This window comes from Corythoichthys intestinalis, chromosome 17, assembly GCF_030265065.1.
Source record: "Corythoichthys intestinalis isolate RoL2023-P3 chromosome 17, ASM3026506v1, whole genome shotgun sequence".
Taxonomy (NCBI): Eukaryota; Metazoa; Chordata; class Actinopteri; order Syngnathiformes; family Syngnathidae; genus Corythoichthys; species Corythoichthys intestinalis.
The window spans coordinates 36,649,005-36,661,115 of record NC_080411.1 but is presented as its reverse complement, the minus strand read 5'-3'; the positions used below and the strand labels follow the sequence as shown (position 1 = coordinate 36,661,115).

General features: G+C 39.2%; 1 protein-coding gene across 3 annotated transcripts in view; it reads right to left on the bottom strand.

Moving 5' to 3' along the window:
• Positions 1–12,111, bottom strand: part of LOC130905159 (nucleus accumbens-associated protein 2) — a 119,192-nt gene that overhangs the window by 14,884 nt on the left and 92,197 nt on the right. For all 3 annotated transcript variants that reach the window (XM_057818282.1, XM_057818279.1, XM_057818281.1), the window contains 2 exons: positions 10,374–11,138; positions 7,347–7,523 (listed from right to left, as the gene is read on the bottom strand). In XM_057818282.1, coding sequence (XP_057674265.1) covers positions 7,347–7,523; positions 10,374–11,138 — 942 coding nt within the window. The remainder of the gene's footprint in view (positions 1–7,346; positions 7,524–10,373; positions 11,139–12,111) is intronic.

Here is a 12,111-nt window from a genome sequence, read left to right as displayed (position 1 = left end):
TTCTAACCAGTCAGAACAAGGTAAGTAAAACAATAAATTGCGTCTGTCTTCTGCTGCCTCCGTGACCCGTATTATTACATCGGGTTAATGTAGCTATATAAGCAGTTACGTACTTTATGTAGCGTGTTGCCGTTTCCGTTAAAATCAACAGCATTAAATCATCAAATTATTATCAATAGAAGAAATTTATACTAATGCTTTGTCAAAACTCCCAGCTAGGGTACATACATGTATGTAAAGCACGTAGCGGCTCACAGCTACCTTACCGCTAATGTAATATTTGCGACTTTCTCGTGGCAATAGTACGACTAATCTCGTAATCCTTTTTTAAGATTGATTAATTTGGCCTTAATACTCCATCGTATCAACGTGCATCATTAGGTTTTTTTTCATCGTGACGCATGACATTTACTTTTCTACTCTGCTGTGAGCACCAGCCACCAGCTGTTATGTGTTCAAGCTTCATCTACACCCAGTGAACGTGTGTTCTCCACTGCAGGAGACACTATCTGTCCAGAATGCTCATGCTTACTGCCTGAGAAGGCAGGTATAATGATTTTCCTCAACAAAAACTATTTCTGATTATATACTGCACCCGCTAATAATCTGGACTGGGTTTTACAAGTTGTTTTTTTGTTTGTTTGATGTTCTGCACCAGGTTTGCCCATTAGTAGGAGCTCAATAACATGTGAAAATGCCTGCAGCATAAGACACCCTAAAACATAAGCAAAAGAATATGTAAATGTTTTCTCCGTCAGCTTTTGAAAAATAAACATCTTTGTGAAAGTGCACTTTTGTGGAAAAAAACTTCATTATGTTCAAGTTCAAAGACTTATATTTTAATATAAGATAAAAATAGTCCTGTGAGAAATTCATAGTTAATTGAAAGTTAATATAATTAAAAATAAATAATCGAGAATTTAAATAATATTATCTATGAAATTTTTTTGACTCCATCGAGAATCATTTGGAACCGGTATCGAAACCAAATTCAAATTCAAACGATGCCCAACCCTATTTTTAATACAACAGGCCCGATGAAAATCACTGGTGCTGAACACCGCACCAATTTACTGTGTATGTAGCAAAATTGATGATTTACAAACACAAGTATTTTTAAAAATCCTGAAAAGCCCCTTACTTTGGCTTTATAGCTAGCTAGCTTGTTTTAGTCACAGTGCTATTGTTAGCGGCATCTCACACTTCCTACTAGCTTTCTATGCTTGACCCATATAGCAAGTTATTCCAGCAATTGTCAAAAATTAGAGTGCTTAATTTGGATAGTGTTTTTTTTGTCATGCTCAGTTGTAGCAAAGCAAACAATTTCAGTCAAAACTTAACACTCCATTTTGGGCTATTTTCTGTTGAGATTTTATTTCTATTAAACATGCTTATATAACTACTTTACATTGTAACTAACCAAATTGTAGCATTTTATGTTGTTTTTTTGTTACAAAAAGTTAAAAATTCGACAGGGTCAGACCTATTCCTCATTGATGCTTATATCTTATTTTGAAGACTTTTACGTTAAAGTGGCATGATGGACAAATGGTTAGCCTAACTGCCTCACAGTTCAGGGGTTGCGGATTTGTATACCCCAGCTTTCTTGCTTGAGCTTTACATATTATCCCTCGTTTCTGTAGGATTTTTCTGGGTGTTCCAGTTTCCTCCCAGAGTCCAAAAACATGCATGTCAGGCTAATTGAGGAAAATTGGTGCAATTAGGCCAATTTGTCTGTGATTTCTGACAAGGTGCATTGGCAAAAGATGTAGACTACTAATATTAGCATCAAGTGCGAGTCAACTAGAGAGGACTTATAGCAGAAACCAAGGGCGTAGGTTTGGTACAACATTGGTAGGCACGATATAACAGTACAACCGGGACATTAATAAAAAAGATCAGGCATCAGAGCTACAGTTCTCACGAATATGAACCTAATTGATCGATAGGCTAAATGATCAATGCAAAATAAATCTGTAATGACTTGTACTGTCACGTGTATTGGCTCAGGTGATACACTGTACGATTCAAACCTTTGTTTTCAAAAACTACTAAAGAAACATTTCGAAAACTTTCAGAATAAATGTCTGGATTTTACTAGCAAATTTAAATTGCAATATTTTAACAATTTAAATAACATTAACATACACAATAAATACACACTTGTTAATAATCTCTTAACTATACAGGAAAAATCCAAAAAATAAACATTTGTCTCAAGACCTCTCAACATTGTCAAAATTAATATTGTCTAAATAAATATACCGTAACCGGAAAGAAAACCTTCTTAGTCAGGGTATAGCAAAAACTAATAAAAATTGAGCCTTCTTTCAGGTAAAACAAAACTGCTTTTGTCTAAACGCAACAAAAATGAAAACGTTTTACCTTGACTAAGGTAAATGTATGATTATCTGAAAAAAAAAATGCCCTCACAGACTATAAATAAAATTATTTCAAAAATAATGTAGACAATAAATAAATACATTTTAAATAAATGCACGTCGGCAGCCAATAACGTGTGTTTAAGGTAAAAAAATGTACTGGCACATTCAGCAAAAAAAAAAAGGGGTAAATTTAAGTCTGAAGGAATTGAAAATAATTCACTTAATAATGGTAGGGTCAGTTCTACCCTTAGAACATGTGGGAAGACAATTCAAATGACCTATAGAACCGAACTCATTACATAAAGCAAACAAGCTTAAAAGTTGGTGAGGACAATGAGCACCCTGAAAAGTTGGAAGTGTTATGTCCCTACCGTCCCTATGCAAATATATGCCCTTGGCAGAAAACATCTTTAATCATTGTTGGAAGAGTGGTTAGCACGTCTGCCTCATAGTTTTGAGATTGTTGGTTCAATCCCGGCTCTGATCTCCCCTTGCCTGCTTAGGTTCTTTCTGGGTACTTTAGCTTTCTCCCAAATCCCAAAAACATGCATGGTATGCTGATTGAACACTCCAACATGTTGATGACCCCAAAACGCAGTGTCAGCAATAGAATTAACTTACAAGAATATTTATCATAATAGGTTGAAAATGAGCTTTTTTTGTTTCCCATCATTCTTGAGGGGAATCCTAAATCAGGCTGCTTAGGACAGCTACTTTTCGCCAAGATCGTCATCCATTGAATATAGTACACCCGCCAGTGTTGTGCCAATGTAGTTACCGATATAGTTACCCCTGTCAAAAATTGTTTCCCCTGGGTGGAGGCTCTGCGTGGCACTGATTTGCTTGATTTCAGTGTTTTGGTGATGTAGTTATCTACGCGGTTTTAAAACATGGCCCATCCATCAAAAAAAAAATATATTTTTTTTTCATCCTGTCGTATAACGCAACATACGTACTGAATGTAAAAAAGGCAATGTTTTACTCGTGGGATGACCTATGTCTTATTACTGTAATTCAAGTCCTGTATGGAAATTCTCTAGTTTAATAAACGTCAATGTCCAAAATATGTCACTGTGGTTCTTTTCTGGCTTCAGTTAATTGTTTAAGTCGACATAACTCGTAACAAATGTGTGTGTGGGCACTCCCGCGGCCAGGGAATACAATTTTGGACGGGGGTAACTACATTAGCAAGACACCGGTGGTGGCCCTGTTGTACAAATAGCGTCTTTGGTGGGGAAAATTGAAACTCTGCTCACCATTTTGGCGGTGCTCTCTGGTGTCATGGTCCACATTTTCAGTCCTTGGTTTTTGCTCAGTAGTTGTTGCCGCTTTTGAAAGCTTAGGCTTTTGAAAAAGTTACGTATCTCCATCTTACTTATTCGGTCCTCGGGTGTTTTGGCTAAGCCAAGCAAATGATCGTCTACAGTGCTAGTCATATGTTCTGTTTGAAAAATAATTTTGACCCATTATAAAAAGTTTTTGTTCATTTCATTCATTTTTGTTGTTTGTTTTATTGCTTTACAACCTTTATAGACAATATTTTACCGGAAAACTTAATTTTACAATCATATATTGGAAAGTTAATTACATGCAATGAAACTTTTCGGCCACCAGGTGGGGGCCCCTGGCCCCCACCTTTAAACTCTGCGTATGCTGCCTCATGCTCATTGTAAACTGGGATAGATTCCACAATCCCCGTGACCCTCGTGAGGATAAATGGTTCAGAAGATGGATGAGTGAATGAATGTTTGTAATCTTTCACAACAGGGAGCACAGAGTCAACAATAATCAGGGTTGCAAACTTAATTTGGTTCTCCCAGCGTTAGTGCTAATCGACAAAATATTTGTGAATAAAGGACTCTAAGCATCTGTTCGTGATATTTTCCAAGGAGTACTGTTTAAATATGGAGACCGACCGCTAACATGAGCTTTTCATACTAGCTTGCTTGAGAAAACTCAGCTGGCTCGTGCATTCAACAAATTTACCTAACAAAGGATTTTTGTTGGGTTCTGTTATTCTTGTTGTGATTTTGAGTCCATCTGTTTGTAATGTTTAACCTGAATAAGCACTGAGTAAGTTAAGACTGCTCACATTAGCTTCTAGTACTAACCACTATCTGGCTAACCTATATGACAGAACTCCCAGGAACAGCAGTTTTTGAGCTTGAATTTCATTATTCTGTAAGTGGTGTCAAACCTTTGATGAGTTACCACCACATACAGTGGGGAGAACAAGTATTTGATACACTGCTGATTTTGCCGGTTTTCCCACTTGCAAAGCATGTAGAGGTCTGTAATTTGTATCATAAGTTCTCTTCAACTGTGAGGGACGGAATCTAATACAAAAAAACAGAAAATCACGGTGTATGATTTTTAAATAATAAATTTGCATTTGATTGCATGAAATAAGTATTTGAACATCACAAAAATCGAACTTAATATTTGGTACAGAAACCTTTGTTTGCTATTACAGATACCAAACGTTTCCTGTAGTCCTTGACAAGGTTTGCACACACTGCAGCAGGGATTTTGGCCCACTCCTCCATGCAGATCTTCTCCAGAGCCTTCAGGTTTCGGGGCTGCTGCCGGGCAACACGGACTTTCAGCTCCCTCCATAGATTTTCTATCGGGTTCAGATCTGGTGACTGGCTAGGCCACTCCAGGACCTTAAGATGCTTCTTACGGAGCCACTCTTTAGTTGCCTTGGCTGTGTGTTTTGGGTCATTGTCATGCTGGAAGACCCAGCCACGACCCATCTTCAGGGCTCTCACTGAAGGAAGGAGGTTGTCAGCCAAGATCTGGCGATACATAGCCCCATCCATCCTCCCCTCAATACGGTGCAGTCGTCCTGTACCCTTGGCAGAGAAGCAGCCCCAAAAAATGATGTTTCCTCCTCAATGTTTCACGGTTGGGATGGTGTTCTTTGGGTTGTACTCATCCTTCTTTTTCCTCCAAACACGACGAGCCGAGTTTAGACCAAAAAGTTCAATTTTGGTCTCATCCGACCACATGACCTTCTCCCATTGCTCCTCTGGATCGTCCAGATGGTCAGTAGCAAACTTCAGACGTGTCTGGACATGCACTGGCTTCAGCAGCGGGACCTTGCGTGCGCTGTAGGATTTTAATCCATTACGGCGTAATGTGTTTCCGATGGTGTTCTTCGAGACTGTGGTTCCAGCTCTCTTCAGGTCATTGACCAGTTCCTGCCGTGTAGTTCTGGGCTGATCCCTCACCTTCCTCATGATCAGTGATGCCCCACGAGGTGAGATCTTCATGGAGCCCCAGAACGAGGCAGATTGACCGTCAACTTGAACTTCTTCCATTTTCTAATAATCGCTCCAACAGTTATTACCTTCTCACCAAGCTGCTTGCTTATTTTCCTGTAGCCCATCCCAGCCTTGTGCAGGGCTATTATTTTATCCCTGATGTCGATACACAGCTCTTTGGTCTTGGCCATTGTGGAGAGGTTGGAGTTTGTTTGTTTGAGCATGTGAACAGGTGTCTTTTATACAGGTAACAAGTTCAAACAGGTGCAGTTACTTCCGGTAATGAGTGGAGAACAGGAGGGGTTCTTAAAAAAGAACTAAGAGCCGAAATATTTACTAGTTGGTAATGTATCAAATACTTTTTTCATGCAGTTAAATACAAATTTATTATTTAAAAATTATACAATGTGATTTTCTGGATTTTTGTATTCGATTCCATCCCTCACAGTTGAAGTGAACTTATGATACAAATTACAGACCTCTACATGGCTTGCAAGTGGGAAAACCAGCAAAATCGGCAGTGTATCAAATACTTGTTCTCCCCATTGTATATGACAGAACTCCCAGGAACAGCAGTTTTTGAGCTTCAATTTCATTATTATGTAAGTGGCGTCAAACCTTTGATGAGTTACCACGACATAGACAACTTAATTCAACTCTTAGCTGGAGTTGGTATTGAACACTGGGCAAAAATTCTCCTTGCACTCTTTGTCGATCAACCATATGCTCGTCAATTACAATGTCGTCTGTAGACATGTGCCGATTACCGGTTTCATGGTATACTGTGGTAAGAAAATGTCAAGGTTTCAAAACCGCAAAAATTTTCCGTCATACCATCCCTAAGGTATTAGCCATTTTTTTTTGTGCCCCAAAAATGCATGGAGAAATCACTCGCTTGCAGCTGCGATCCTCAACCCTCCCCCACCTGTTGTTGCTCAGTGTCAGTGAGTCAGCTGTGCTACTCGATGGCTATATTAGGTGAAACTTTTCCCTCCATCGACGAAAACAAAATTGCTGGTATGAGAATACTTCGGCTCCAGAAAAGTTACAGACGGCTGCGGCTTAGAGAAGGGCCAACCGACATGTAAAACATGTTTGCGGATGGCGGCTGCCGAGGAGGCAATACCTCGAATATGATTTAGCATTTATACAAAATTAAAGGTTACTAAACACTGTCATGAACGTTTCCCACCAGCTACGAGAGTTAACTCTAGCGTGTTTAGTGTGTCTAGCGGTGGTAAAACGTGTTTTTTTTCTCTCTGGAAACAGTTGAGAAAGAGTGTGTATAATGAAACATGATGAGTCATACACACATGCTTTTTGTGGAAAATAATTTAATTATTTTTATTCTGATGATAATAATGGTGAGGTGTGGCTGTGGGTTTAAGCTCACATAAAGAACTGCATTTATTTTATTTGTAATATTTTGTTATTTAAAAAAAAATATTTTAACTTAGTAACATTATACATATGTTCCAATTTGCTAATGTTTTGAAAGATAAAAATCCTGTTCGATGGAGATATATATATATATATATATATATATATATTTTTAATCAAACCACTCAAAGTAACACATTTTAGAGCTGTAATTGCAATACCGTGTTACAGTGAAACTGTGATATTTTGGCTTAAGGTTATCATACTGTCAGAATCTCATATCGGCACGTGCCTAGTTGTGTGTCATAATGCCTACCAGCAACCAGTTCCAGCTTCTCGCCGGGGTCTCCCTCTGTGTAGAGCTTTGGGTGACATCGGTAGCCGATCTGGCTAATGAGGCTGGCGGGCAGCGCTACCAGATCCCGACGGATCAGCACGCAATTACGATTCTCCAGGGCCAGCGGCATGCCCGAAATCTCGGGTTTGTCTGGAACTGAAGAAGAGAGACAGGGCAGTTCAACTTTACTGCTTTTTCATGACACACATGACAGATGATTTAAGAAATCCTAAATAAGGAAATAAAAACATGCCTGAATAGCATATACAATGACGCCATCCTCCCCTTAAAAAACCTGACATTTGCGGTTCTGTCAACTTCCAGTCTTTCTGCAAGTCATGCTGAGTTTTACTTTGAAATTTGGCCAGACATCAAATGAATTTCCTCTGTCGGGCACCAGCCAAAGTCAACGGGATAAAAAAAAATAAAAAAATACTGCACTTAGCTAAAGCCCTCACAGACTGTAATGAAAGTGTCTTATTAGACACTGATGGATGACACACTATCTGAGTTTCCGGGACGTACCATCAGGTTAACCGGGGCTTAAACATCGCTACTAAACAGTGGCTATCAAAAATCTAAGACACTTCCAGACAGAAAAATGTAGGCCCAAGGCAGGGTGCTACCTGAGATATTCTGAAAGAATTAACTGGCGTTTTTATCAGATTAGATAGTTTTGCTTACAGACGCATTTCACGATTCAAGATCCTTACAAAGAGTTGATTGCCGTTATTTCTTGAAGTGAAAGGTCGAGGTTTATAAATACAAAGTATGTGGAAAATCACACATTGAGGAACTTGCAAACCAAGGAGAAAGAGTAATTTGTCATTAATTTTATGATGCTGCTTTAGGACTAAAGCAAACCGTCATGAAAGAGGTTTAGTTCATTTAGATTGTATTATGATACACTGATCCCTTGCTATATCGTGCTTCAAACTTCACGCCCTCAGTTAGTAATTTTAGTAAAAAAAAAAAAAAAAAAACAACAGAATTTAAAAACGTTCAGATATATGCATGTACAGTATACATGTAAAAATCATTGTTTTTTAAAAAAAAATATATAAATCTAATATACATCATAATTATTACATTTGCAGTGCTTAAAAACCATTTATTAAAATAAACTTTTTTTTTTTTTTTAATTAGTTAATTATTTTATGTACAGTGATCCCTCACTATTTTGCGCTTCAAACTTTGTGCCCTCTGTCCATCGCGGATTTGTTTTCAATTAAAAAAAAAAAATATATATAAAATATAGATGAGCTGTCCCGAGCCATCTAGTAGTCTCCCTCCCTCTTTCTCTCTCCCGGCTCTTTGTTGCTCAGGCAGTGCACTGGAGTTGCTTATTAAAGTTAACGATGATTGACAGAGGTTTAATGTTTGATCTTGCCACAAATGCCTGGAAGCTGAAGCTCCAAAGCGCTGCATGCGTCAATCATTGTTTAACTTGTTAAACAGTTGCTGTGGCAACTCATTGTATGTAAGTGAGCAGCTTGAGCTGATTTGAGTGGACCCACTAAATGAAGCATTTAGTAAAGACAAGCATTTTTCTGCTTGATTCTTGTTTAAATTCGGTGGGTCAGCAACATGTTTAAAACCTAACATAATTATTACATTTGACGTGCTTAAAAAACATTAAAATATATATGGCGGAAAACAGACAAGGCTGAAAAAGCAGTTTCTGCTCTTGCACACCTCTTTAAAATAAACTGCTGCATTTTAAGCCAAAAGAACTTTTGTGTTAGATAGAATAATATGTCTGTATGCTGTTATAGCAGTTTCATGGCGCATTAAGCCCCTGAACTATTTTTAATTTGTCCGTTTTACCCTGGAGACCCCCGTTTACAGACACTGCGCAACCGCTTTTGTCACAACCCATCCATAAAAAGAATTATGTATTATTCGAAATGTCTATCATTTCTAGCTTAGAATCATTAACTGACGTCTAATATTTAGTTTTGATGTCTAAAATTTAGTTTAAAAAAATGACTTTAAAAAATTATTCCCCTCGCATATTTTAAACTTTTAAACAAATTACGCCACAGTGAAAAAAATAGTGTCTATAAATAGGTCACGGATATCTACCTCATAACTATCGCTTAATTGTATTTTTTTTTTGTTACTGTCGCATTTTCTTCGATATTTTAGATGATAAATAATCGATCCGAACAAAGAAAAATAAAAAAACATTTAAAAGGGTAAATATTTGAAAAGGAAAATCTCGACCACTCCTTCATGTCTGCGATTTCTGTATTGCGGCTCTTGTTGTATTACCGTGTTTCACCCATAAAACCCCCCAAAAGTCTGGCTGTGGCCATTCACAGCTTGACACTCATGAAACATGCGACACGGAGTTTATGGAAACAAGGTTAGTACGCGATAATATCTCGTTAAAATCATGGTGTCTTTAATTATGCTCTCTCATACTTTCACCTCGAATTAGGGTTTAGGGGTTTATTTATTCATTTTTTTCTTCCCCAGAAAATTGAGATTTGAAGCTTTCCAATGATGTATCACACATGCATATAGAACAATTTTGAAATGTGGCCAAATTGGGTGTCTCAGAGCGGACCTTCAAGTCACCTGAGTGTTTTCCGCCATATACATATTTAAAAAAAAAAAATTCTTTGAGGGGAAAAAAAGTGATAAAAAATATGTCTTATATGTATCCCTTTCCAATGCTAAATTTGAATAAATATAATAAAAATTAACATACAAAAAAAAAAAAAAATGGGGGCGGTTTTTCACTTATTGCGGCGGGTTCTGGTCCTAAATAAACGCGAAAAACGAGGGATCACTGCATCTTATTCCAATGCTGTTAAATCTGAATAAATACATTGAACACACCCAAAAAAAATCAAATAAATAAGCTCCACCTCTACTTCGCGAATTTTCGATTTACAGGGGTCTGGGGCATTAATCGCAAAAAACGACGGATCACTGTAGCTCCATTTTTCCCGCGAATTGTTGCAGTGGATAGGGGGAAAAAAAGTAAACAATACTCACCGCCATAGGGGTTGGCTGAACGTGCATAGAGGTGACCAAAACTGTCTTCCGCCATTCCGTCGTAAGGCTCTTCTTCAAACTCTTCATCCTCATTCTGGTATGAAGTTGGACTGTCGGTAGTCGGCAGACTGGATTCACCGGGACTTGAACGCTCACCCGCTGCTCCGCCTGCTGGCCCACCTCCCCCAGCACCCAAAAGGTGGTAAGGAGGCACACCGGGGATGGTGGTCCCTCCTGCCGTGGTGTAAAACAGTGAACTTGCCCTCGCCAGCCGGCTTCCCAACTCAGAGGAGGAGATTTTGCCTTGCGTGGTCGCAACGGTCAGGGGTGTGGGTTCACCGCTTTCTAGTTTAATCTTGCGCGGCGGCATGAGGAGAGAGGGGGACCAGCCGGTGTTCGCCAGAAGGGCGGCCACCGCCAAACCGTTGCCATTGTTGCACGGACTCTGCGGCTCTGAGCTCGTCTCCTCTAGAGTGCCGGCTGTCTGTGAGTCACAGTGTGGGGAGTTGGCCTTGAACATCAAGTCCATTCCGCGTTCCACGATGTGCTGGATTTGAAGGTAGCCGGCCGTGTACATCACAACTAGCTGCTCGCTCGCTGCCATTGTCAGCTTGCCCGTGTAGCAGAAGGAAAGGATCTGCTCAAAGCACGCCGGTGTGACCGAGGAGGGCAACTCGAATTGGTTCTTGGTGGACGTGCTGAAGAGGTCACGGAAGTACAGACTGCTGGCAGCCAGCACGGCCCGGTGGGCTTTAAACGCCTGGCCTGGATTTTAGAAACGATACATGAGATGAGAGCGTCGAGTTGGCCGACTTCAAGGAAATTCAGCCACAGCGCTTTCAAAAATAGAAATACATTTTTGAAAAAAACATCATGACAGTTAAAGCAACACTAGGTAACTTTTCAACCTTTATAAAATATTTTCACAACATTTGTAATATGTCGACTGACAGCTATATGAATGACACCTTTTTTTAATATCTTGAAGGGGTCTATATCCGGCACTAAAAAAACTACAAATGTGCTGACTGCTTCATGGCATACGTCCCTTTCCCCATTCATTATAAAGGCGGATGTTGATGCTAACGCTTTCGAGCAAATTCTGCAAAGATGGCAGGGCAACAGGATGTACAGAATAAACATTGGCCTGGCTCTCACTCGGTGGCGTGAACCCCCACCCCAACCAAACTTGTGGGGTTGTTAACCACGCGGTTGCTAACCGTCATATGCTATTGTTTAGCCACAAATGGATTCATTACCTTATGACTTTTCATCCTTCACAAAAGGGTGAGAAGGGTGTGGAGGAAATATGTTTCGTAGGGCTGTCCCAAACGACTGATTTTCTCCCGATTAGTCAGCAGACTATTTTTACGATTTGTCGACTAATAATTTTTTATTTTTTTTAACGATATTGGAAAAAACTATCATTGCAATTTTTGGGGAGTTTGCAATATTAAAACGAGAACATTTTCACCAAATAACTTGAATAGCTCCATTTCGAATAGCTGCACTGTTGACCAAGAAAAACAGTTTGGTCACTCTGGGAGAATGAGACGCTGTGGTGCTGTACGAGCATGAAGCAGAAAAACATGGATGTATGTTTTAAATAAAAACCCAATCTTTTTCACCCGACTCCGATGCTCTGAAAAATGGCGCCATCGGCCCTAATTTATATAACGCAGTTTAATACAGTATCTGCACACTTGCTGCGTTTATGAAGTAAAACAAAACTTGAAAT